This window comes from Mugil cephalus, chromosome 3 (genome assembly GCF_022458985.1).
Source record: "Mugil cephalus isolate CIBA_MC_2020 chromosome 3, CIBA_Mcephalus_1.1, whole genome shotgun sequence".
NCBI lineage: Eukaryota > Metazoa > Chordata > Actinopteri > Mugiliformes > Mugilidae > Mugil > Mugil cephalus.
The window spans coordinates 15,436,657-15,462,562 of NC_061772.1; the positions used below are offsets into that span (position 1 = coordinate 15,436,657).

A 25,906-nucleotide genomic window follows, 5' to 3' on the forward strand; every position below is an offset into this window, starting at 1 on the left:
CAACCCAGATTTACCAGAGCCGCAAGTCCAGGCTGGTCACCACAGACATCCATCACTCTGACAGACAGACAGACCTTGGAGCCTCGCAGTTGTTTCTACTCATGTCTGTGACTCAAGGAAGAGTCTGGGCTCATTTATAATAATATTTAGCTGAGATACAACAGAAGAAAGATGAAAGCTTTGGCATGCTATATTTCAGAGTGTCCACACTTTCAGTGCTCTTGAAAGTAGAGCTGCGCTGTAGAGAAACTTTGGCAGGAGTATACCAATGAATACATAATAAAGAATAAATATAGCAGCAGACAGTGTTGAGGTTTACCTTGAGAGACAATTCTGCACTTTGCTACTTTTTATCCCTATTTATAACTTTGACTGGTCTGGCAACAGGTGCTGTATGATTGTGCTTCCTGCAGCCAGAGTGAGCTAAATGCTGACTATTTATAGTTGGTAAAAATACAATATCTACGGTGCATTTTTATCACTTTGGTGGTCCACATAAGGGACCATGTTATTTACAGGGCCGTGTATAAGGAGTGTTATTCAGAGAAAGAGCATCGTGTCACTGTGGATGTTTCCAACGTCTGTCTGTTTCTTTGGCAATGTTAGATCTTATTATTCTAATTGTACGTGTCATACAAAATTATGCCACAAATCGCCTTCACCATCACGAACGTTTCGCGAGACTTTACATCCTGGCAAACCACAGTTCCCACCACTTCACTGCGTCTCCGCTCAGAGACGACTGCCTGTGATGTGCGATCATGCATCACAGAGCTAATGTCTCCCCTGTGAGTCAGCCTCTCTCTACCTTGTCAGCCTCGACTTCCCAGCCTTCATCTACTGCCAGACTACAACCACATGACAACTGAAGAGAGACTCTTTTGTCTGTTCATTTACTCCTTAGAACATATCTGAGTTCCTGTGAAGGACTTAAATTATACAATAATTCAGATTTAATTGATCAGGCTTAATGTGTGTGTGGGTCCGTCATGGAGAGTTATATAGTGTGTCATTCTCGGTGAAAGGCCTGCAGGGCTCTTGATTTATAACTGTAAAAATTAGAGAATGCAGGCATAGATTCGGTCGTGATGTGATGTTTATGGCAGCGAAATAATGGGACCAGAATTATACGGCACAATCTTTGGATTACAGCTCATTTGTCACACATCTCACTCATTTGCATTGTGTTTGACTGTGTGTGTGTCTGTGCGTGTTCGTTCTGCTCACTCAGCGTTTGTTCAGGGCTTTGTTTTGACCGGTGGGTTTTCTCTGCGCAGGGTGCTGCTCAGGGTCAGAATGCTTTACTACCTGAAACAAGAGGTGATAGGAAGCCAGGCCCAGAAGGTACTAGACGGCGTGGACTCCAGGTGAGCTCAACTTTGACCTACTCACATGTTTCCTTTAACGTGACAGCACTGAGAGTTCAAACCATGTCTCCCAGAGGCTGGCACTTTCTACACCTTTTATTTAATTTATACTATTAGTTACTTCAGCAAATGTAGTGCACTTTCTAGAACACCATTTTGCTAAGAGTTAAAAGCGCTCAAACCTCTTTGCAGCAGATCTCGATCTGCAAGTCAGATGGGTTAGGTAATTTTAGTGCAACAGCATAAACACGGGCAGTGATGTTTAATGAAAACTGTGGAACAAGGTTAAATTGCTGCCTCACAGGTTTTCTCCTGCTGTAACCAGTGTGGACATTAGCATATGCTATCAACCTGTTGAAGGAAGAAACAGATGATCAGCCGAATTCATAGGAAGGTTGTAGAGCTCCACCTGCTGGTAGAAGATGGGATTTTTTTTGTTGTTTGTAGAGTACAACACTGTTGAAAATGGATGATAAAACCGACTAAATAAGTTAATAAGCAAATCTCCTACTCGGGTTAAATTAGGCTTACATTGTTTCACAACTCAATTTGTGTCAGTTCATTATAAATACCTCCAGGGACGGAAACTATTTAGCAACATATTGCAAAACAATTCTAAGGGTTTTTTTTCATGGTTACAAAGCGTGTTGTTTGAAATGTCAGCAAGTATAATCAGATATATAAACATTCCTTCCCAATAATGTCTGTCTAAACCTCCTCTTCCTCTGCAGTGAGATAAAGATCTGGGTGCCTGAGCCTGACCATTCAGAGCTGCCAGCCCTGTGGTGGGATGCCATTTCTGACAAGTGTCTGCTGCTGGGTGTCTATAAGCATGGTGAGACATCCTGGCTCTTACTGTGGCTTTTTTTTTAACACGTACAGAATCTGTGGTTACTTTGAATAAACGTTAAGTCAGACTTAATGACTGACCATCTTGAAACATAAAAAGTATTTTATATTTCAACTGATAATTGCTTCTTTCTCAGCATGTATCACACGGACACCAGGTGTCAGTGGGAAATCAAACAGCCTGTGTACATTTCCTGGTCCCTATCTATGAGTTTCCATGCACGCTCCTTTGCTAAGCTTGGTGTTTGCTTATCTTCCTGTGCACTCTCAGGTTATGAGAAGTACAACACTATTCGTGCAGACCCTACCCTGTGCTTCCTAGACCGTGTGGGACGACCGGATGAGAAGGCCATCGCAGCTGAACAGAGAGGCAATGATTTCATGGATGGGTGAGTACCCCACACCAGTCTGGGACTTCAGAAACACTATTTTGGCATTTGTCTGTTTATTTTTTCCTGGTTAAGATATTTAACTCAGTCTGTATTTGTGTGTAGGGATGTGGATGACCCAGAATACAAGCCTGCTCCAGCATTGTTAAAGGACGATATGGAGGTAAAGCCAGAAGAATCTGAGAGAATATCTTTTGGTCTAGCTATTTGTTTATACCTTGATTATTTGAGAGAATTTGTTTCCAGTCCGGTTTAAATGATGCAGCAGCCTTGTCTTTCCATAAACACACATTGTCCTCTCACGCAGGATGATGCCTCTTCTCCCGGAGACTTGGTTGTCACTGACAACGCTGGAGGTGAGTATTTGTTTTTAATCCGCATGATTATGCGTCATTATAAATACAGGCTTCTCACAGGCTGGAAGAATGAAAGGTTTTTAAGGGGGGGGAATATATAAAGAGTGGTTTAAATCTGATTTGAATGTTGTATTTATTTTTACTTTATGTTACCTTGATCCAGATGCAATTCCACTGACAGAAGGTGAAACTACCTACTGGCCTTCATCGTCGGTGTTGACAGCCAGACTGAGGCGTCTGATCACAGCCTCCCAGCGCTACACCAAGAGCCGGCAGATCTTACACATCCACCAGACCCAGTCTCAGTCCCAGCCGACCATGATGCTGTCTGCTCCGCTCTGTCCCCTGCCCCCTACACTCAACGACACCATCAACCCCAAGATGGCTGCTAAGATTGAACGCCAACAAAGGTCTGAGCCCAGATCAGATTAATAATGGAATTAATCAAAACATTTAAGATCCATTTATCATTGTGACAGCAGATGTATTACTGGGATATGCATTGATGTAATTTATATTTAACCTTCATGTTCTTTCATTATGAATTGTTTCGATAGATGGACCAGGCGAGAAGAGGCAGACTTCTACCGCGTCGTGTCCACTTTCGGTGTCGTGTTCGACCCGAACCTCGGCCAGTTCGACTGGACAAAGTTCAGGGCCATGGCTCGGCTGCACAAAAAGACTGATGAGAGTCTGCAGAAATACCTGTGTGCTTTCACCGCCATGTGCCGACGGGTGTGTCGCCTGCCACCCAAGGAGGGAGGTCAGAATCCTACTTCTTTATTCACACACATGCAAACCAACCATCAGTTTTTATTTCCATCCACCTGACGGGAAGATGTCTGGACAGGCATCAGGAGGCGTTATTTTCAACAGTTGCCCACGGAGATTGAGTTAGACATTTGATACATGAGAAAGTATGGTTCTCCAGTTTTCTTTATTTTATTAAATCATAACGACTATGAAAACTTTTCTTCATGTAGTTTGTGCTACACTCCTTCCTGGCCGTATAATTAAATTCTAGAGAGGTCAGTAGCACCTTGATAAACAAGCTGGCTCAGCAGTACTGAACTAGAGGGCTGATAAAGTTAATCATTTGTGGAAAGACAAACATTGCGATTTAAGCTCTAGACACAAACAAGTCTTTGGGTGTACCTGTATATGCAGGAGCCTCCTCACACCTGCGTCTCCGTGTTTGTTCCAGACTCTGCAGTGGACACGTCTCTGAACATCCAGCCCATCACAGAGGAGCGAGCGTCACGCACCCTGTACAGGGTAGAGTTGCTTCGCCAGGTGAGGGAACAAGTCCTTCGACATCAGTTACTCTATGAGCGCCTGCAGCTGTGCCAGATGAGCTCTGACTTACCTGTCTGGTGGGAGGCTGGCACTCACGACCGTGACCTGCTTGTTGGTGCTGCAAAGCACGGCGTCAGTCGCACCGATTACCACATTCTGAGGGACCCAGAGCTCAGCTTCATGACTGCCCAGCGCAACTACAGCCAAACAAAAACGGCGCCACAGCAATCCCGTACGCCCACCCCCCTCTTACACCCTCAGCACAAGGCTGCTAGCTCAGCGCTGACAGGTTCTCCACTGCCTCCACCAACCCAGAGGGACACAGATTCCAGTTGGGTTGTGCCCAAAGTAGAGCCTGCTTCGGAGGGGGAGGACATCAAGGAGAGACAGGCAGAGAGCTGGAGCCCTCCTCTCGTGCCAGCTACTTCCACAGGTCTGGAGGAGAAGCCCGTTTCAGTGGCAAAGGAAAATGAGAAGCAGATGGTGGCAGCAAGAACCAAACCCCTCGCACCCAACTCCTCAGAGAGGAAACCCAAGAAGGCCAGCAAGAGGGGTCGAAGGGAGGCCAGGCGAGGCTCCGAGTCTGACTCAGACGGCTCCTCCTCAAGCTCTTCCTCGCGCTCCTCTTCCACTTCCTCCTCCTCCTCCTCTTCCTCCTCACATTCCGGGTCCAGCTCCTCCTCCTCTTCATCATCTTGCTCCTCAGGCTCTTCGTCGTCGTCGTCCTCCTCCTCATCTTCTTCTGATAACAGCGACAGTGAGGGAGAGGAAGGGAAGAAGAAAGGTGAGAGCCGCTTTTTATTCTGTAGATGAATGTCTATTTAATGTTTGCTTAGATTGCTTACATGTGGTACCTACAGTAAATGAGTGTTCTCTTTGCTTTTATCTGAAAATCATCTTCGCACGACCGAGGCGTTTTTCTCATGTCTGTCTCTGTTTGCTGTGATCATATCAGTGCCTGCAACGACGAGCGTAAAGGGCTTTGACGAGGACAGTGTGGCGTCTCTGAGCACTACGCAGGATGAAACACAAGACACCCATGTGGCTGAGAACGGCATCACCAACAACTCCTCTCATCCTTTCCAGGGAGGAGGTTACATGTTGGCTGCATCCTACTGGCCAAAGGTGAATCACTGTGCACGCACTTTTAACTGCACGCACGCATTTACGAGCACTAGATTTTTTGTATTATTGAATTACAAATCTTTGTTTATTGTGATTATCTCTCAAATTGTAAGTTAAGGGGAAGTCTGACTGTGTGTGCTCTCCTCAGGATCGTGTCATTATCAACCGCCTGGACAGCATCTGCCAGGCAGTGCTTAAGGGCAAGTGGCCAGGAACACGTCGGGTCTATGAACCTGGAGGTGCAGTGGCCTCCTTTTACACCACCAAGCTGCTGGACAGCGCTAACATCCTGTGCGAGGACCCCTCTGCCTCTCCACAGGGGTCAAAGGTGACCAAGCATGTTGCAGAAAACAAGGAGTTCTCAGTAAAACTCAACAATGTATGTTGATTTCTCCCTTCCTCCCCTCCTCCCTCCGCTTCGCCCTAACCGTAGGACCCTACCACTTCTTCCGCCATGACCGGTGTTAGCTGCCGAGTTCAGCATGTTTCTCTGGTTTTCTTCCTGCTTTCCTTGGGGTGTGATTAGTGGTTTTGACTGCCTGGCAGGAGGAGAGATTAATTTAATAGCAGCCTTCCTCTCTTTTCCCACACACTCGATTTGAATTGGGCTCTCAGGCTGTGATTACATGCGCTCAAATCATTCAGTCATGAGAATATAATAAGGTTCAGTTTGAAGCCTCTCTAGACTGAAGGGGTCTTGCTAATAATCTGAAATGGAGACCTCTGCTGTGGGTGTTTTCCAATGTGCTTCTTGGCAACATGGCTATTAACTTGACAGGCTTCAGATTTGCTTCTATGTTCCTTGCTTTTATGTTGCTTTTTCCAAATTTGATGAATTTGACACCTGCTGCTTGTCTCCTAAAACGATGACTTGACGCTGACAGCAGCTATCTCTTTGGCATGGCTTCCAACTATAGTTTAAACTCTTGAATGAATAGACTTTACCCACTGCCCTGCAAAGCACCGCCCGCTGTTGATGTGTCTAAGTAATGCTGATAAGAAAGTGTGTGAACAGTATTAACTGTAATTGTGAGATAAGTTATTTATGAAGTGAATTAATAACATATATGGCAAGAGGACATATCTACCAAAATGTATATAAAGAGAACTACAGACGCTTTTGATCCTTGAGCAAATGGACAGAGAAGGAGAGTTCTTCCATATATATTTCCTTTTTTATAATTTTATATGTTTGCCTGTAGATATTTGCCTAGTCTTGTCTCACACTGTTGTCTGTGCATAGCAGGAGGGAGGTCTGAAGCTGACCTTCCAGAAACAAGGTCTACCACTGAAGAGACCCATGGAGTCTGAGGAAGGCCCCCAGGCCCAGCAGCAGTACTTGGCCCGGCTTCATGAGCTGCAGAGTGCTTCGGACACGGGCCTGGCTGACATCACCAAGCCTCAGTGCAGCTTTCAGACTGGTGCGTTCATTTAAATACAGTAAAATCTGCAAAAACAGTAAACGCACAATATGCTGAAACAGGAGCATCTTGTTTTCTTTTTCCACCACTAGATGGAAGCAAAGCACAGTTTTTTTAGTCTTGTTGTGCAGAAAGTGTTTGTGTTTATCCCGTGATTTATTATCTCAACTGTTCCAACTTCCTATAGTACCTAGAGGCCCTGAAACATAAATTTTAATAAGAACATGTGCCTACATTTCAAGACAAACTCCAAATGTATCTCCAAGCTTTGTCATTTCAATTTCAGTTAGACCTTATGTAGCAGTTTGCATCTAACAGGCTGTTTTTCCTGCAGTTCCTCCAGGTCTTACTGGTCAGATGAGGCTGAACGGAGCACTGGATGGTCAGCCAGTCGTGAAGAGGCGGAGAGGGAGGAGGAAGAACGTTGAGGGGATGGATCTCCTCTTCATGAACAGGAGTCGAGTCCCTGCTGTTCCCGATCAGGTAAGCAATTAGATTTTATGTTTGTTTTTTTTAGCATACTGTCCAAGAAATCAGATCAGAACCTCTCTTGTCTTTAAAGAAAGGTTGTTTTCACTATTTTGAAGAGGGCTATGTATGATGAGTTATGATGGGAAAAACAATTCTGTGCTCATGTGTCTCCAGGTGCCTCCAGGGTGGGGGGGTATTGGCCAGGTGGGCGTGGCTGCGGCCCCTGTGCCCGGCTCCAGTCAGGTCCCAGAAGACAACGAGAGCAGGGTCCCCGTTATCAACCTCAAAGACGGTACCCGGCTAGCCGGGGACGATGCTCCCAAGAAGAAAGACCTGGAACAATGGCTCAAAGAGCACCCTGGCTTTGTGGCAGACACAGGAGCCTTTATCCTTGTGAGTCCACTTTTGTGACTCCACAAAGTTTCTGTTTACCAAACCGACATTTTTTTTTTTTTTATCTTAACAATTGTCTTTCTATTCCATGTACAGGGAGTAAATAAAATGCAAATGCAGTTCCACTACCAGGATGGACGGCCCAAGCAGAAAAGACACCGCTGTAGGAACCCCAACAAGATTGATGTTAACAGCCTGACAGGAGAAGAAAGGGTCCAGATCATCAACAGGAGAAATGCACGCAAGGTGTGTTTGTGTCTGCTAATATAGTCCTAATAATCATTTTTGACAGACTGCAGCATTTAATTATAATATTGATTGAGGAGGATGATCATTTAGAATTTGTTCCAAGATTACACAAGGAGTAGATTTTGCAAATACACATTTTGTTTCATTTATTCATGTTGCCAAAATGTTCTCCTATAGGTTGGTGGAGCCTTTGCTCCTCCTCTGAAGGATCTGTGCCGGTTCCTTCAGGAAAACCCGGAGTACGGAGTCCCACCTGAATGGGCTGATGTGGTTAAACAGTCGGTGAGTGACATAATAATAAATCCATCCGACTGAAACGTTCTCTGGTCAAATCAAGAAATGTCATTTATATCTATGTTAATATACAGTCAGTGGCAGGTTTATTAGTAATTCCTTAATGACATTGAGATTAAAATGACTTGATACAACATGAAGGTTTAGAGGCTGTTTCTAAGATTGTTAATCTATTTGTATCAGTGAAACTCTTTACTAATGCATCTGCATTATGTGTAAATAAAACCAATTTGTGCCTTGGTTGCACTGCTAACGCTGCATATTTGTCCCATGTTTATTCAGGGTTACCTCCCTGAGAGCATGTTTGACAGGATCCTGACAGGACCAATTGTCCCTGAAGAGGTGAGCCGGCGCGGACGTCGACCTAAGAATCCTCTGGCGAAGGCAGCAGCCGCGGCCTCTGCAGCACCCAACCCGGCAGCCTCCGCCCTGGGTCTGAACCCCATGCTGGCTAACGGCCTCCTCTCTGGGATGGACCTCACCAGCCTGCAGGCCTTCCAGCAGAACCTCCAGAGTTTGCAGTCCCTTCAGCTCACCGCAGGCCTGATGGGGCTGCCGTCCGACGCTAGCAACCTAGCAGCAAGTAACTTAGCTGCCATGTTTCCCATGATGCTCTCTGGTATGGGGGGATTGCCAAACCTGCTTGGCATGAGCAGCCTCCTGGGGAAGTCGGCTCAGGAAGGCGCTGAAGTCTCTGAAGAGAACAGCAGGGGAAATAGCAGCGGTGGACCAGGAGAGCTGTCTGCCTCTAAAGCCTCGTCTCACACCTCAGACACTAAAGGAGACAGGACAGAGGGCTTGAACACGACTCCTTCCTCCACTTCCAGCTCCGCTTCCTCTGCCACCGCCACACAAAGTGCTTCAGCTGCCTCTGCAGCCTCCAGTCACTCACTTGCTCTTAACCCCTTGTTACTCTCCAGTATGCTTTACCCAGGGATGCTTCTCACTCCAGGCCTTAACCTTCCTGTGTCTGCCGCACAGAACTCTAACAGTGACCCCGCCCTTCCAACTGTTGCCCCTCCTCCTCAGCTTGCAGCCTCCCAGTCATCGCCACAGGAGACAGAGCACCGACGGGCACAGGACGGAGAGGACGAGGGCGCGCTAGACGAGACTTTGGATGACGAAGAGGAGGAGGAGGAGGAGGAGGAGGAAGAATCCGCAGAACAAAAAGACACCAGTGGTCCCGAAGGTTCAGGGAAAGCAGAGTCATCTTCATCAGAGTCTGGGAGCTCCTCCTCATCCTCAGACGATTCAGACTCCAGTGATGAGGACTGATCCCACAAATATATAATTATAAATTTATTTATGTATCGCCTAGAAATATACATATATTCACATATATATATAGATTTCCCAGCACTTATGTTGCGATTTCTTTACATGTAAATACAAGAACTAACTACAATGTTGTGTAATAAAGATTACGAAAAACTAAAAAAAAAACAAAACAAAAAAAACAGGAAAAACTGACTTAAAAGGAGCTGAATTAAAATCTCAATGTTTGTTCACAAGGTACAGTCTTGTTTTGAGACATTTTGCATGTCAGACTTTAGTAGATTTCTGAACTCTGTGAACTTGTACCACGCGATTATGTACAATTGCAACAAAAAAAAGGCATTATTGTAATTATGTCAGGATTAATTTTATTAAAAAAGTGAAACTACATCAACATGCTCATTGAGCTGTACTATTAATATATTTTGATTGTTGCGGGGTATGCGGGGGGAGGGGATTGACACTTGACAGACACTTTGGTTTCCCTTGTAAATACTGAGTACTTTTACAGGTTCGTTGACACTTATGCTTTGCAGATCATACGTTGGATATGTCAGCAATAACTTGGGCAGCTAATGAATGTCACTGAAGCTGTAGATTCTCCGTCTGCCATGTTCCACCCTAGTGCACAACTCGCGCGGCCCCACCAACCCGTCACTCACCTTCGTGTCACTTTGAAGAAGGGAGTGTCCATTTGTCTTTGGAAACGATTACCTGAAGCTGGGGTGGGGTGGGGGGGGGAGGATCTGTACAAGTATTATTTTCCAATCACACACGAGTTTAAATCCTTGGGAGAGGATCAGGATGTGTCCTTTTTTTTTTTAAGTAAATCTCTCCGCCACCTTACAAACATGTCCGAGGCGCACTTTAGTAGGCATACACGTTCACTTGCACATCTGTTGATTCTGACTCGAGAGCTCCAGGAGCTTTGGTGACAGAAAACAACCTTCTACTGTGTGCCAAAAAAAAAAACAAAACAAAAAAAAAAAAATAGGTAAACTGCCCTTTCCTTTGACCCTCGGAGGTCCTGACCCAGGGGTGCGGTCTCTCCGCATAGTGGACGGATTCTTGAGGGACATTATTACTATTATTACTACAGCCCAGGCATATTTGACTGCATCTTACCTCAACTTTCCTAAATGGATTGGCTTCACTGTGCAAATGTACATGTGCATGGGTACGTTTTGTCCACAATGCTCTCTGCTGGAATGTGTGTCGAGGCCTTTTTTTTTTTTTTTTTTTTTTAAACCGAGAGCTTCCACTGTGCTGTCTTTTTCTTCCCGGGCTTCTCCTCTCACCTGTTATCTACTGCTTCCATAACTTTCCAGTCTGAATGTTGTGTGCTTTTTAAGAGAGTAGGCTTCACCAAGCTACTTACAAGTGTTCTTTACCTTCATCGGGAGCTTGGAGGAAATTCAAGTCCTTGAGAGACCGTGCTCGTTGCGTGGCGGCCTGCGTCCGTGCCGAACATTCGTGGCACGATGCGTTTGTAGTCGCTGTGAGATAAGATTGTCGGGACTGTCATCGTTCGCTTTCAGGAGGGGCTTAACAAACCTTGCTGCGTCGTCTCGTTTCGTGTCTCTTCGTCCTCGACTCTGCTCTTCCGACGGACGGAGCTTCAGCTAGATGTAGAAGTGCTCTTATCCTGTACCTCACTCTCTCATCTCGCATCCGCGCATTTCGTCCGGCGTCCCTGCACATGTCCATTTTAAGCTGTAACCAGGACACACACACACACACACACACAAACACTGGAGTTCTCTCGAGCCGAAGTACCTTTTTGTAACTCTCTAGCACAACAGTGCTCGCTCTAAGACTGCTGTTACACAGTGGACTGTTAGATACACAGATTATTTCAGAGGTGAGGTTTATGTTTGGGGTTGAGGCCGGGGGGGGGCTGCTGAATTAGTTGTTAAGTATAGCTGTAGCATCACTCTCCAGAGGGGTCGGCCATGAACAATTGTGCGGCCTGAACACAAAGACTGAAGACACGTCTGATTTGTAATGTTGCTTTAAAGTGGTTCTCTTGTATGCCTGTTCTGTATAGACCTCGTCATGGGTTTGCTTGCAATGCAATTGCATTTTTTTTTTATTATGATTACTAACAGTACGGTATTTTTCTATGTCTGAGCAATGAACTTAAACATGCCACTGTCATTTTGTATATCTGCACCTCTGCTCTCTTGAAACTCGTAGTGCCCTTATGCAAACACCCAGCCACTGCTGCGTCTGCTGTAGGTGACTGATCTAATGACTTTTGCTACTTTTTGTCCACCCCCCCCCCCCGGCGATTGGTCTACGGATTGACGACTGTGCTGAGCCTCTTTAGGACGCGAAGTGAGGGGGGTGGGGGAGGAAAAAACAAAATGTAGACGTAAGACGGGGCTTTTCCCTTTCATTTGCTTTTGTTCTAATTTTCTTTAGGCTTTACTGTACAAGGCCTCCCAAAGCACTGCTGGCGCTAAAGAAGCAGTAATCTGCATTAAATACAAAACACACGAAATGACCAATATGCAAGAGGAGACGACAAAACACACTACTGCTGTACAGGGAGGTTTACATACATGTAATCACCGAGGTGAAGAGCTAGCATCATGGGTTTTGTGTTTTTATTTCAAGCTTGATGATATCCTACATGTCACCCTGGATACTTTGTGTTTCTTTGACTCTCTACTTCTTTCTTTTTCATTGGACAGTTGTGATATTTGCAAGTTGTGGTCTGTGTAGTCGAACATAATTCTCCATGTAGTGCAGGAAAACACGTCTTAAAAAGTCATTTGTAATTTATTGGATTACTTTCTATGAAGTTCTATAGAGGAAATTGAGGTTTAATTATTTTTATTAAACATATTCTTCTGACTATCAATTAAGTGTGCCTTTGCCTTTTGCTTTTTTTTTTTTATCTTTCTCCTCAGGACTTATTGCTTAAGGGGTGATATTTGCACTAAAAGGGGGGTGACAGACAAATCGGTGACAGGAAACGGTGTTCGATTTCTGAAACCGAGGCAACAGACGTCTGAACCGCAGCAAGTTAATGTTCTCATGCAGTGTTCTAGGTTAGGGTTAATAATTGCTCTCATGGTTCATATTTGGATTAGATATACAATATTATATATCTTAATACAGCAACAGGACACAAGCACCACATGGACATCCAGCATGCACATTATACTGATAGTTTTATAGTGAGGTTCAGTGCTGCAAGAAAGCTCCTTTCAACTTACATCAGAGCATGAGCAATGAACATCATCATCTTTGCTAAACTTTAAAGGCCGAGTGCCTTATAAAGACGGTTCACAAATGAGCCAAATGCCCATTTGGAGAGCTTACGTAGACAGGCCTCCACTAAAACCTCTCTGAAATGTCTCTCCTAACTGTAAAAGGTTAAGCTGCCACGTTGCCATCTTCATTTACTCTGACCCAGCAGCAGTAAACTGAGTCTTACCTTCGCTATGCGACTAAAAATACACAAAGACCCCGTCGTCTTTTTCAAGCAGGAGCCTGGCTTAAGATGTTAAAGCGAAGGGTTAACAGGTTTTTTTTTTTTCTCTGTTCCTCCTCCACTGGGTGGTGCTCAATGGACTGTTTAAGTCGCCTGTGCTGCTGCTGCTTAGCGCTTATCGTAGCAACCAGACCCAGATGACAAGTTGGGGCTTGTCTGTTGCAGGAGGCCAGTGATCTGAACTTCCTCAGCAGGTTGACTGCTCTGAATCATGCTGCACTGCTCCGGACTGTAGAGCGACACACACGCACGCACGGGGGGACTCTTCGGAGTGGCACAACTTCAATTTGATTCACCGAAACTTCCCCAGAACAGCAGGTGAGTGATTTTGAATCTGTTTTATTAGTTTATCAAGTCGAGAGTTCTGAGGTGACAGTTGTGATGTGAATAACATCTTCTAAGTCTGTGTGCCTTAAAATCTCCAGGAGGACAGGCTGGCCCTCTGCAGCTATGGCAACGTTTTTTCAGGTCGCAGCATGGCCTTAATGCACAGAACAATGGGCTCTGATTGATAATCATGCATCACTGTTTTGGATTAAATACAATTTAAATGTGTTACACGTGTCAGAAAGTGAAAGTGCAGCCTATTTAAAGTAACTTCTGTCAGTTGGGGCCTGTCCAGAGGAAAAAGGAAATGGGTGTGATTCAGATGTCAGGCTGCGCTCAATGTGGCGAGTTTCCACAAAAATAAAAACACAAAATAAACACGCAGAGCAAGATTGCACGATCTGAAAAGCAGTTTCCTGTCAGTATGTGATGGACGAGTAGTCTGACGATGAGGGCAAATGGCGGGACGATAATGATGACTTCGTCAGGTTATTTTGAAACATTCTTTGCCATACGGGTGTCATTTTTCTATAGTGGCACATTTACTAGTCCAAGGAGGGCTGGGGAAAAAAAAAATCTTAGTGCTTTGAGTCGACAGTGCATGATGAGTGTCTGGATGTTGGTGCTGAAAACAACAGGATACAGAATGATTCATATGCTGCGTAGATGGTCACGCGTTGGATTTTAGTCAGGCTGTGAGATATTTATAGTATATATTAATGTTTAAACACGCAGATTCTCAGTCCAGCGTTTGAACAGGGGTCTGAGCATGAAATGAGAGCCGTGCTAATCAGCTAACCTGCAGTTAAAATGACTTCAGGCTTCCTCCACGTGGAAGAGACCACAGACAGCTGCTGCTTCAACGACCACCTCTGCCGGTGGATCACAGGTCACGCTCCGGCCCTGCAAGAGAATAAAAATCCATTTATTCAGCTGCACTAACGATCGCTTGGCTTAATCAGTTTTATTTAGATTATTACCAGCTGAAAAATGACCTTGTTTGGCAAATGCTTCTCAGCTAGGAGTATTTGCCAAACATAGCCAAACGATCTTCATTTGAGATTTTAAAGTTCCAGTGAAATGAACATAAAATGCCAACTTCCCCCATCACTTAGTGCAGGATGAGTCACTGATATTTTTTAAAATGGTTTTCCGGGGCCTTAAAATACCGTTAAGACAACCTGGTTCGACAGTTATAGAAATGATTGGCTCAGTGTGGTCACACGACTGGCAAATCTCATTAAGGCTTATTTAGATGGGTCATGTAAAACAGGAGATTGAGTAGTATAAAATATACATTATTATTATCATTTTACATTCAATATTAATCAAATAGTACCCAGGTTAAAATTTTCTTTTTTTTTATTTTTTAAAAAAGATAAAGAAAATAAACCAAAGCGATCCATTTTGGCCTCAGCAGTTCACTGATGGGAGTGAGCTGCACGGTTAGCTTCTGTTTTGCTAATATTGCAGCATGCCTCTGGGATTTCACCTTTGGACTGAACAGGCTCTCAGCCAACTGCGGGAAACCTGACAAAGTCAACATGTAATATGCAGCCTCGTGATTGGCTCAGCAGCGTTAGGGGCGGGGCCCACTGTGTACAGGAAGCTTTGATTGACAGGCGACGCTCTGTGTGGAACAGTGCTCTGTCGAGACAGCTCCTGTATCACTGAATGAGTGAAGTGCTGACTGAAAGATAACGTCTTCTGCCTCCATTTATCCATTTACTAAAATATGTTGGATTCATGTTAATGTGTATTTCAAGAAATTTAAATTTGTGGGTGAAAATTAAACAAATATATATATATATATATACATATACATATATAAAAAATGTCTAATCAACCAAAGATTTTGCGACCCTACTGCAGTACCGCCGCAGACCCTTTTAGGGGTTGCGGTCCCCTGTTGAACACCTTTGCTGTAAAACACAGCAAGAGAAACCGGGTTCCTCCCGGAAAACACAGCCTGCTCTGGTCGATTAGCTTCAATGACCTCAGTAGGCACTACCCACGTACGTCTGAGCTGAGCCAGAAGTGCAGCTGGTGAAGGGGATACCAAGGGAAAATAGTAATACTACACCCCAAGTTCAGGATGAGTCAACATTTTTAGATATTTTTCCAGGTGTACCTGCAGTACAAACTTCCAGACTTTTTCTCATTATTCGGTCTAGAAATCCAAACTGTAACATGCCCTGACTTCGTGTGGATAAAGAGGTTGGGATCAATGCGGCCACATGTTTTGGGTATTTTCAGGAAGTAAACGTTGCCACGAGTACTGCTGTCCTGCTCGGTCCGACTTGCGATACACTGTGGGAACAAAATCACAGTTCGGTCTCTAACCACGTACTGTATCATGCCATCTGCTGCCACTGTAGACTGCCAGCAATGATAAACAGCACATGAGGAAATAATTAGAGGAACAGAGTCTCAATCAGGCTGCGCGTCTAACACACACGCACCCACACAGATAAACAGAAACGAGTTGAGAAAGAAGTGGGGTAATTTGGCAGCAGATAGTGGAATATTCAGATCTTTGCAATGGCCCGCGCAGCAATGTCAAATACTCTTTAAAAACTCATTCTTTCAGAGCGGACCTCTACATCGCCTTCCATCATCTGTGGCGTGATACGGCCAAGAGAGCTTTGTGTTTAAATATTCTCGTTGCCGCTCCCAGACTCAGACGCTCACGGGCATCTAAAATACTCCTCTTGTTTTCATGACCATTTTTCAGCCATTTTCAAGCAAACATTTGTGAAACCCTGGCAAATATTTGCAAATTTCGGCTTCTCAAGTGGCAGAATTTCCTGCTTTTCTTTGACACGCGCCACCATAAACTCAATATTTAGGGGTTTGGGGTTGGTTCTGCATTCGCACGATGTTTCCTAACAACCCAGTGTCTCATGCTTTCCTACAAACATTTTAACATTTTTGTTTGTGAACAAATAAATAAAAGAGACGCTAAATAGCGAGCCTCAAGGATGCTTCACACGGTAGCTTTGCCTCAATCCAGGCCGGCGGTTTCTGCCCGTTTCCAGTCTTTGTGCGTAATGGAGCTAAGCTAACTGGCAGTAGCAGATTCGCATGCAGCATATGTGTTATCAGAAGCTAGCCGATGACACCTCAGAAATCTCATACGGGTTTTTTGCAAAGGTTTCTCACAGCATGTGTTGTTGTCATCATTCCTAGTGTCTCAAACAGGCTGTCCCAGATACAAACAGGAATTAAAATAGGACATAATATGCTTTATTTTGTTTATTTACAGGCTGATTGGCTTAAGTGGATCACAGAGATCAACTGAGATCAGTTTTATGCGCCCTAATCGCCTCTCATTGTCTCTAATATTCTCTTTCCTGTTTAGGTGCCCACTCAATTTCTGATTTGACAATCATCCTGTGCTAGTAAGGACGTTACCATGGCAACCGGGCCTCAGGACGACGTGGGAAAGCCAAGGTTTGGACCCAGTGACCGTCTGATCGCTATGTTCAAGTTGGCCCTGCACACACACACACACACACACACACACACCACTATCTCCGTGTTATCTGTGCAGGTTGTCTTATTGCACAGCACGCCCACGATCATGACTATTAACACTTACACCACAGTCACAACAGGATCCTAATGCTTCATAAGCCTTGGTAAGAACCATGGCCTCTTAACAAGTGACTCTGGCTGTAGTTAACATCTGTTGTTTTGGTAAAAGGCACAAAGGGTGTGGTTTGGATAGATAGTGTATAAACATGCTTAGTAGATGAGCTTTATGTGCACTCTTCTGAAAGAGTATTTTGTTGCAGTGAAAACTTAAATGCATTCAGCAGCTTTGTAGTTACTAATCAGTTTTGTTTTTACCAACCAACAACCCCAGTTGATTTCCCATAGCTTTATTTATTTATTCATTTATTTAAGTTTAAATGATTCCTCTGATCCAGGGCCTTCTCCAGAGATCTGACGGGGGCAGTTGAAACGCGTCTGAAACGCATGCTGCAAATGTTCCTACAACACCACAGGGACGACTCAATAAATGAGAAGACCAAAGGTACAGCGCACCAACACTGTAAATGATTCAGCGTGTGGCAAACGATCAGATTGCTTTTTAACGACAGCTATTTAATTCCGGGACGAGGCCAACATTGCTGATATGTGTCGCGCACAACCCATGTGATACTGTTCTCAGAGTGTGCAGCTAAGTGCAGCTGTGAGGCGGGGATCTGGTATTACAGGATCCTGGAGAACCTCATCGGTCATGAGAGGAAAAGGCTGGGCGTCAGGAACATCTCAGTGAGTGTACCGCCCTCATGTGGCCACTGCTGGGGCTACCGTTGGGTTTTGTTGTCACTAAGGATTTGCTGCACCATTTGCCTCCCGAGTCTTTTAAAACGCATGATTTGTGTTAGCTTGTACTGAAGCGCTCCGTGTTTCTGATGTCTGACACAGGGCATCTTGGAGAATGACCTCTTCCAGTGCAGTCTGGTGGCCTGTTGTCTGGAGATCGCCATAACCACAAATCAACTACCAGGTGACTTTCCTCGGCTCCTTCAGATCATCAAACTGACACCTCACCCCTTCTGGAAGGTGGGTTTCAAAGCTTGTTACATTCATATCCATTATACGTTTACAATATCTGTTCCAGCCCTTTTTTAAGGATTCTTCTCCCATTTTGTGGTAGGTGATTGAGCCGGTGCTGCGGGTCGCTGTGGATCTGCCTCTTGCTGTGATCAGACACCTCGGCCAAGTGGAAGAGAGAGTGTTGGAGAGCCTGGCGTGGACCAGCAACTCGCCTCTATGGGGAGAGATCAGAGCCAATGAGGGCCGTCTGCCTGCCTGCCAACAGGTCGGCTGTAACCTCTTATGCATCCATGGATCAACAATCAATTTTTCATAAAATCTGGAGTTAGTGAACATCTGCGTTGTGTTATTTGCAGGTGATGCTTCATACGCAGCTTGAAGATCCACTGAGAGGAGACTTACAATCCGACCAGAACATACTGGGAAGTACGAGAAGCTAAAGTTTTGTAATGAAATCCTTAAGCGTAAACTGATCTGCACTGCTAATGACCTGTTGGTATATTCTGTTTTTGTCAGTGGATGACCGTTCGGGTGCTGACCTTTCTGCAAGCATACAGCAGCAGCGTTCCCCTGTCAGCAGAGCCGAGAGAAGCAGCTCCCTCTATCTGTTCGCTCGCAATGTCAGTCCTGCCTCCTATGGCTCCAAATACAGATTATTGTCCCAGTTACACTGTATGATGCATTTAGTGTGACCATGTTTCGTCTTTACCTCAGGTTTACAGCCTGATGGGCCGGCGTCTGAGGGAGCTGTGTTCCGTGCTGGACATCACCGATGAGCTTCGGTTAAAGATCTGGACCTGCTTCGAGTACTCTCTGATCCACTGCACTCACCTCATGAGAGACCGTCACCTGGACCAGCTGCTCATGTGCGCCATCTACATCATGGCTAAGGTGGGCTGGGATAAATCTGAGAGAGTGCTCAGTATTTTACTTGCTGTTATATACTGCCCCAAAAGCATTTTGCTGTGTCTGATCTTCACAAGATGTGTTTGTGGAAGCGAATGGTGGCACAAACATGAGAGCTTTGTGACCTCAGGAAGAGAGTTGTTGCTGATTACCAGACTAGGAAATCTTACAAAACCATGTCTAAAGGGTTTAGAATCCACAAATCCGCAGTCAGACAGATTGTAAACAAGTGGAGGAGATTTCAGACGACTGTTGCCCTCGACAGATTCGATCAACGAAGATCACTCCGAAAGCAAGACGTATAATAGTCTGAGAGGCCACAAAGGAACCCAGGGTACCTTCTAATGGCTTAAAGGCTTCATGGCTAATGTTAAAGTTCATGAGCCCCCTATCAGGAGAACACTGTACAATCATGGTGAGCATGGCAGAGTGGAAAGCACAAAGCTACGTCTCACTAAAAGAGCATTTCTGCCCACTTTGCAGTTTTGGGAGCAAAGTAGAATTACACTGCATCCTGTCCTTGAAACATAGGTGGTAATGTTCTTGGTTGGGCCTGGTTGGTTGGGTTGGGTTTTGCTGCATCTGGACCAGGACGGCTCATCATCATTAATGGACTGAAGAATTCTGAATAACACAAACAAAAAGAAAATTTCAGGCATATAGTATATGCATATGTCTTTATCTGGTGTCTATTATTAGGTCAAGACTAATTATGTTAGTCATTATTAAGTTTCATATATTTTTTATGTTTTTGTAAATAACTTACATGTTTAAACACACAATTTGCTATAATGCATCATCAGATGATTTAACCAGCTTTGTGGCACTGATCCCGTTAATTGCTTTGTACTAGCAGTTTACCTGAAAAAAGTGTTAACGTCTGGTTAGCTAACTACATAATCAACAACCGGAGGCATTCATGTGGCAGACCGCCATTTCAAATAACATTAAAATGGATAATAGTCCAGCTTTTTTTAATCTCATATGTAATGTTCCCACTACTTCTGGTGCAGATAAGATACGCGCTATTGGGCGGTTCTTATACCGGCTTTGTTTACCTTCTTCCTCTGCAACCAGCTTTCTTACGTATACATTGGATATAATATACAGTATATTTCAAATTCAACACTGGCTATGTAAATTTTATAGATATACAGTTATTTTCTGGTATTTACAGATTTAAAAAATATAAATTATAACAATGGCTAACACTTATTGACTTGAACCTAATAAGAGACACCAGATAAAGACATACAGAAATATAGAAATATTTTCATTTGTACATATTTGTGAAGTGCAAAAGTTTGCCTTTTTTTTTGTTGTCTGGTGAAAATGTCATACTTTTTAATACTAAAACTATTCTGTGGCTTTAAATAAAGGATTCACAGAGTGCACCAACTGATGTTAATTTGAATGAATTTCCACCACAGATTACCAAGATGGAGATCCCCTTCAAGCGCATAATGGAGCGCTACAAGTCTCAGCCACATGTCAGCAAAAGTGTAAGGTTCTTTGTTTTTGGATTGGATTTCTTATCATGGGAAGCACTGAGATCATACCATCAGTCTCAGCTTCTCACTGCACTTTGTACTGAGTAGCAAATGCTAGCATGCTAGCTAACATTTAGACTGTGAACATGCATGTCAGCATTGTCACTGTCAGTGCACTATGTTAGCTAGTTGACATTAGCATTCATCTTGAAGCTTTGCTCTGCTCAGTTTGATCGGTTGGTTTAATGTTTATGTCCTCAGGTCTGCAAAAACGTGCTGATCTCAGAAGTCCTGGAAAACTCTCCCAATGGTAAGACGGCCCTCAAGGAAAAAAAATAGAAAGTCACTTATTAGCATGTGGACATATGATGTCACAAGATGTAGGCAGACTGAAAGCAAAATGTCAAAATGAAAACAAACAAATACATACGGAAGACGATTAGGGCCACTGTGAGGAAAATAAGTCAAAAGTCAGAATTTAATCTCAGAATTATGAGAAAAACGTCAGCATTCTGACTATAATCTCAGGATTCTGACTTTAACCTCAGAATTCTGAGAAAAAAGTCAGAGTTCTGACTTTAATCTCAGAATTCTGAGTTTAAAGTCAGAACTCCCTTTTTTTCTCACAGTGGCCCTAATCCTCTTCCGTAAATACATAACATAATTTATTTATTTTTTAAAAATATTATTTCCCCCAGTTATTCACTTTATGGTTTTATTTTCCATTTAATTTATTCATTTAGGATTTGCACACAATGTTTTTATTATAAAGACATTTTGGATAATACACCAGAAAGCATGGAAAAATGTGAAAATAAATAAATACACTTAAATAAATACAGAAATAAGTACACTGACATGTAAATATGCAAGTAAATAAATTCAGAAGGAAATGAAAGTGTCACATCTGAAAAATGCTGAGATTCAATTTTAATATTATTTTGGGGCATTTAATGACATTTTTATCTTTACACCTTCAACTAGACCTCCTTATCTGCAGCGTATCCAATGTGCATCACTGGCAAAAGAAAAAAAGCTTTTGTAATTACCAAGAAAACTTCATTCAACATAAAGTTCATCAACAATGCAAGGATAGTTGACAACATGATCACAGTAACAAATGACCATTTGGTGTTTTGTGAATTACAGGTAACGGTGCCATACCAACCCCCAACACTCCATCCACACATTACCCTGAACCCTGTCAGGAGAGGAGGGGCAATCTCATCTATTTCTACAACCAGGTCTACACAACAAAGATGCAGCACTTTGCCAAGCAGTTTGCCTCCACCTCCGTGGTAAATGAACAGCTTTAGGTAGAAAGTTGAAGTCTAAGCTGAGGCCACACAATCCCGACTGCAAATGTTATTTGCCATGTTAAACAACACTAATACTTAATTTCTTGCGCAGGGAGACACGCCTCTGTCTCCGTACCCCCGTCAGCAGAAAGCATCTCCTCACAGACGCCGCCTGTCCAGCAGCCTCCCCATCTACGTTTCGTCATACAACACAGAGATGGCCGCTCCTCATACACCCACACTCTGCTACTACTTCAACTCAAGCCAATCGGAGGTCTGTGGTCACGTGACTTTGTTTTGTCACAGCTTTTGGTGGAGCAAAGTTTTAACCCTGTTTCCCGTTTTCACAGCGTCTACGCGAGATCAATAACATGATCAAAACAGGCCAATCACCCAGCTGCCAGAGCTACGCCGCCTCAGAGGACGAAAAGGAGGAGGAAGAGGGAGGAGACGGACCTTCAGCCAAGAGGCTTCGCTTGGACGGTCAGTCGGCCTGGCAGAGACGGCTGAGGAACGTGGCCAACGAGCGCGTCCCGAGGAGGCACCAGGACCACGTCCGGCCTCTTCCAGTTGTCAGGCCTAACCTGCACTAGAGGACAGAGGAGCACGTTGTCTCCATCTGCTCCCATTTCTACAGGTATCTGTGAAGCGTTCTTCTCTGTCTGCTCGGAGGACTGAAACGCACTATATTTGACACCAAGGGTACTGGAGGATGCCCTCGAATAAGGTACTTAGACCTTACCCTTACTTAACCCTGCATGTACTGTGATGTGAAGAAGAAGCGAACATTCGATCGGACCAAACCTACAAGGACGCTTTGCCTGATAAGTCACGTCTTCTCAAATCGTTGACCACTCTTCCCTGCAAATACCTTCACTTACAGGATGCTTTGCTAGTTTTAAACGTTTTTTTATACGTTTATTCCATTACTCTTTCTTCCTTCTTCTTGAATACTTTCATACTAATGGTTAGAGTTCAATTAGTGACGGTCCCCTATCTACAGCTGCAGGATAGGTGGTCCAAATTATATTTTTTTTTCCCAGAATCATGCAGAATCTGATCTTTTCAATCATGTTCAGGTTATTTATGATATTTTTTCACAATGCGAAGTCAGTCCAGACAGTCAGTAGAACCTATGCAACTTTCATGCGACTTGACTTGATGGACATTTGACCTGCTTCCCGCCAGCAGGGGTCAGTGACATGAACACAACCTGTGCTGTGTTAGAGGTGGTCAGTGGAGGAACGGCGAGGCACTAGACCACCTGTCATGTCGTGCTGCAGGTCATGTCACGCTGTGTGCCGTGCATAGCGTGCCACAGAAGAATGTGGCCGCGCGGCGAGAGGGGTTAACCTTCAGTCCAAGTTTAAAGAGGTTTGAGACTCGAGCCAACGGAGCTGGCATGATCGTATCACCTGCCAGTTTTCCAGGGAGCTTGGCTGCTGATGTCTTTATCTTTGCTGGACGTGGGTCAGTTCAGGACTGTGTCCAGTTCATACTGGAATCAGATACTGGCCACGTTTAAAAAAACTAAAACAAAACAAAAACAAAACAAATGTGAACAGTAACAGCAGCAATAAATCCAAACGTAGCACTAAGACTTGCAGTATGAATGTAGCCCTCAAACATGTCTGACCAATGTTTTTAACTTAAATGTATTTTAAAACTGTAAAAGATATGCTAGCAGCTTATGTGATGCCACAGCTCATTCGATGTTTACAGTGAGAGAGGAGACAAGTTTGTTACTAAAAATAGATTCTAGCAAGATAATATTCAACGTGGATTTACGTTTTTTAGAGAAATTCATAAATTGTATATGGTTGATTTTACACACACAGCAATAAACGGAAATGCATTGGACAATTTGCTGCTTACTTCGTTGAGTCAAAGAGGCTTTCGTCTTTATTTTGTGGTAAAATGATCATTTGATTTTGTTGAAATTCCCTGATGTAGTGCACATATTTCTCAGAGGGAGCTGGTCAGCTCTCATGTTTACGGCCTTTCTCTTGTTGTACAAAGTTGATAATATCTAACCAGGACCTAATAAGACCTGACCAGTAAAGTAGTCTTACTTGGTGGAGCAGTACTAATCAGTCACCAAACAGCAAAAGACTCACTAACGTGATTTATAGTAAGCTATTATTTCTGATGGCTTTATTTTTTTCTGTATCGTGTCCCTTGAGTTTTTAAGACCTTTAAATAAGAATCTGCTCTGACATGAGCTGAGTGGGGACAGATAAAACTCTGTCTCTCCTCTGAGTGAATGATAACAGGAACTCCCTCCACTGTGGGAAAGTTGGTAACCAAGGCTGCTCTGTGACTGACACACAATCCGCTCCAGTGTTTATCAGTAACCATGCTTTGGCACGCTTCACAGTTAATTCCCAACCAATGTTGCTTAGGAGGTAATTGCAAAACAAAAAAAAAAAAAAAAGGCAACATGATTCAACAGACAAAGGCCAGTAAAAACAGAACCAACAAACAGACAGGTCAACATACCCGGAAGTGTCAGCGTTGCCATAGAGAACAAAGGCACCTGAACCCACAACACTCCTGGAGGTTTTAAGGTGAGGGCCGGCGTCTTAATGCTCTGTACGCCTCTGGACTCCTGGCACCTGAACAGCACGCGGCACACTCCCAGATTTTAGCTTCATTATGGGCTGCAACTCAAGCAGGGACACCCCGGTGGTGGACCCGTCGGAAAAGCCAGAGGAGAGGCCGAAGACGGCCACGTCCGCCAAGGAGGCATCTGCGGACGACGCAAATGGGACAAAAGAGAAAGAAAAGGATGAAACGAAAGAGAGCTCCAGCTGAGGGCCACCATTACCTCCACCTAACCTCCTCTTCACGTAAGATAAATCACCCACATCTGTGTTGTTGTTTTTTTTGTTTTTTTCTCATGTATTAGTCACCGTCAGAGACATTTTACTTGTCAGCTGACTATGTCCTTTCATTCTCCTTTCAGTTCTTTCAATGAACATGGATATAGTACCTCCCTATAAAGCAAGCAATTTATGACCATCGCACTGGGGTCACTTTGATACAATCACCTTTGTAACTTGGCTGCCGTGTCTCTCGGAGGCTGTTTGACGTGACAAATGGGCTGTGCGGTGACTGAGATGGGCTCTGTGCTGTCTGTGTTGCTGTGTGTACAGATTGGCCTGTCCGGGGGTTGAAGGAGGGCCTGTCAGTGGGGGAGGGGGAGGGGAGGCGACGCCCCGCTGCTGTCCATCAACCGCCGCTGTCATCTGGGCCAGCCGCACATGATCAAATACGTACACACCTCTGAAGAAATGCAGCTCTCGTGTTCACGTTCCAGGAGCAATTTTGTGATAAATATCCTGTTCTGAATACCGAGGTGTGTTGTTGTGTACCTGTGTCGTGTTGTTTCTCAGCCTTCATTTAGATCTTTGCACACATCCCCGCCTGTCTTTGTTTTTTTCTTTGTTTTTTTTGTTTTGTTGTTGTCATTCATTCCCCCTCTCGCTCTCACACACCTCTGGTCAGGGCTGATAGTTACAACACACCCTTTCAAATGCTTCCAATTCAGCTGCAGGCTAAAGCAGCAACCCTTTAAGATAGTCAGCTTATGTTTCAGCTGAGGGCACCTTGCAGCTTTCAGCTAGATAGCACGCATTTGAGAGGACAGCTAATGCATTTGGACAATAAGCGACAAGAGAGTGCTTTATCCAGCAAATTATGAACCGCTGCCAAGAGCTGGGCTAAAAAGACGTTCGGGCAACGTCTCTTCCTTGCCACCAGGGGGGCGTTCGCAAATTGGGAAGCAGTTCCCTCAGCCGCCACCAGGGAGCAGGAGCGCTCTTCCCACGCCGCCGAGACACACATCAGAGGCTGGCTCCATTTGAAGACATTTAATCTAAAATATATGTTGTAAGTTTATTACCAGCTAGTGAATGGAGCTGGAATGGAATAGCCATTTCACAAAAGCCATATCAAAAATACCCATCTCGGAGGCAGTGGAAAATTACATGAAAATATTACCATTATACAAATGGAAAGTGTGATTGAATAATGTGCCGGAGAAGATAAATGAAAAGCACTTTGTTGGAAAACGTGGCACTAAATAGGTTTTTAATTTCAGTAGTGGGATAAAAGAAGCGCATTTTTACCCTATTTCACTGCCAATTGATTAGTGGTTCCACACCTGCAGATAGAGAGGGGGGCCTTATCGTCTCATTATCAGTTAATTAATATGCATGCACACATGCCAATTATCTTTCCTCTGCCATTTAGCAGAAATGAGACATTGATGTTTTAATGGCGCCGGAATGGATAACTCCTCTGCTGCTTTAAAGACAAGGCAGGCGC

General features: G+C 44.2%; 2 protein-coding genes across 10 annotated transcripts in view; both read left to right on the forward strand.

Annotated features, from left to right (window-relative positions):
* The window catches only part of chd9 (chromodomain helicase DNA binding protein 9), a 67,429-nt gene extending 55,078 nt beyond the window's left edge, over positions 1-12,351 (forward strand). For 5 of the 8 annotated variants that reach the window (XM_047581441.1, XM_047581442.1, XM_047581448.1 and 2 more), the window contains 16 exons: positions 1,278-1,367; positions 2,099-2,202; positions 2,488-2,605; positions 2,711-2,768; positions 2,913-2,961; positions 3,125-3,371; positions 3,519-3,724; positions 4,166-5,041; positions 5,213-5,382; positions 5,531-5,761; positions 6,626-6,803; positions 7,138-7,286; positions 7,449-7,667; positions 7,764-7,913; positions 8,094-8,198; positions 8,493-12,351. In XM_047581441.1, the coding sequence (XP_047437397.1) occupies positions 1,278-1,367; positions 2,099-2,202; positions 2,488-2,605; positions 2,711-2,768; positions 2,913-2,961; positions 3,125-3,371; positions 3,519-3,724; positions 4,166-5,041; positions 5,213-5,382; positions 5,531-5,761; positions 6,626-6,803; positions 7,138-7,286; positions 7,449-7,667; positions 7,764-7,913; positions 8,094-8,198; positions 8,493-9,485 (3,943 nt within the window). In that variant the 3' untranslated portion in view covers positions 9,486-12,351. The remainder of the gene's footprint in view (positions 1-1,277; positions 1,368-2,098; positions 2,203-2,487; positions 2,606-2,710; positions 2,769-2,912; positions 2,962-3,124; positions 3,372-3,518; positions 3,725-4,165; positions 5,042-5,212; positions 5,383-5,530; positions 5,762-6,625; positions 6,804-7,137; positions 7,287-7,448; positions 7,668-7,763; positions 7,914-8,093; positions 8,199-8,492) is intronic. The other 3 variants (XM_047581443.1, XM_047581444.1, XM_047581445.1) reach the window with 3 other exon arrangements.
* Positions 12,352-13,119: 768 nt separating this feature from the next.
* LOC125004962 (retinoblastoma-like protein 2) lies at positions 13,120-23,437 on the forward strand. 2 transcript variants are annotated; one of them, XM_047579820.1, is made up of 14 exons: positions 13,120-13,305; positions 16,676-16,803; positions 17,247-17,353; positions 17,492-17,595; positions 17,752-17,889; positions 17,984-18,148; positions 18,240-18,309; positions 18,400-18,503; positions 18,598-18,774; positions 20,220-20,291; positions 20,541-20,589; positions 21,429-21,577; positions 21,690-21,851; positions 21,928-23,437. In XM_047579820.1, the coding sequence occupies exons 2-14, from the start codon at positions 16,730-16,732 to the stop codon at positions 22,168-22,170; spliced, it is 1,614 nt and encodes a 537-aa protein (XP_047435776.1). In that variant the 5' UTR covers positions 13,120-13,305; positions 16,676-16,729; the 3' UTR covers positions 22,171-23,437. The 2 variants fall into 2 exon arrangements, with proteins under 2 accessions (XP_047435776.1, XP_047435777.1); XM_047579821.1 differs by having other exon boundaries at positions 16,676-16,767.
* The last annotated feature ends 2,469 nt before the right edge of the window (positions 23,438-25,906 follow it).

Bases quoted from the DNA above. Each gene is read 5' to 3' on its own strand.
- LOC125004962 (XM_047579820.1), top strand. From the start codon at position 16,730: ATGGCAACCGGGCCTCAGGACGACGTGGGAAAGCCAAGGTTTGGACCC. The intron at 16,804-17,246 runs GTTGGCCCTGCA...CCTCTGATCCAG, and splicing joins CGTCTGATCGCTATGTTCAA to GGCCTTCTCCAGAGATCTGA. The intron at 18,504-18,597 runs GTCAGTCCTGCC...TCTTTACCTCAG, and splicing joins TCTATCTGTTCGCTCGCAAT to GTTTACAGCCTGATGGGCCG.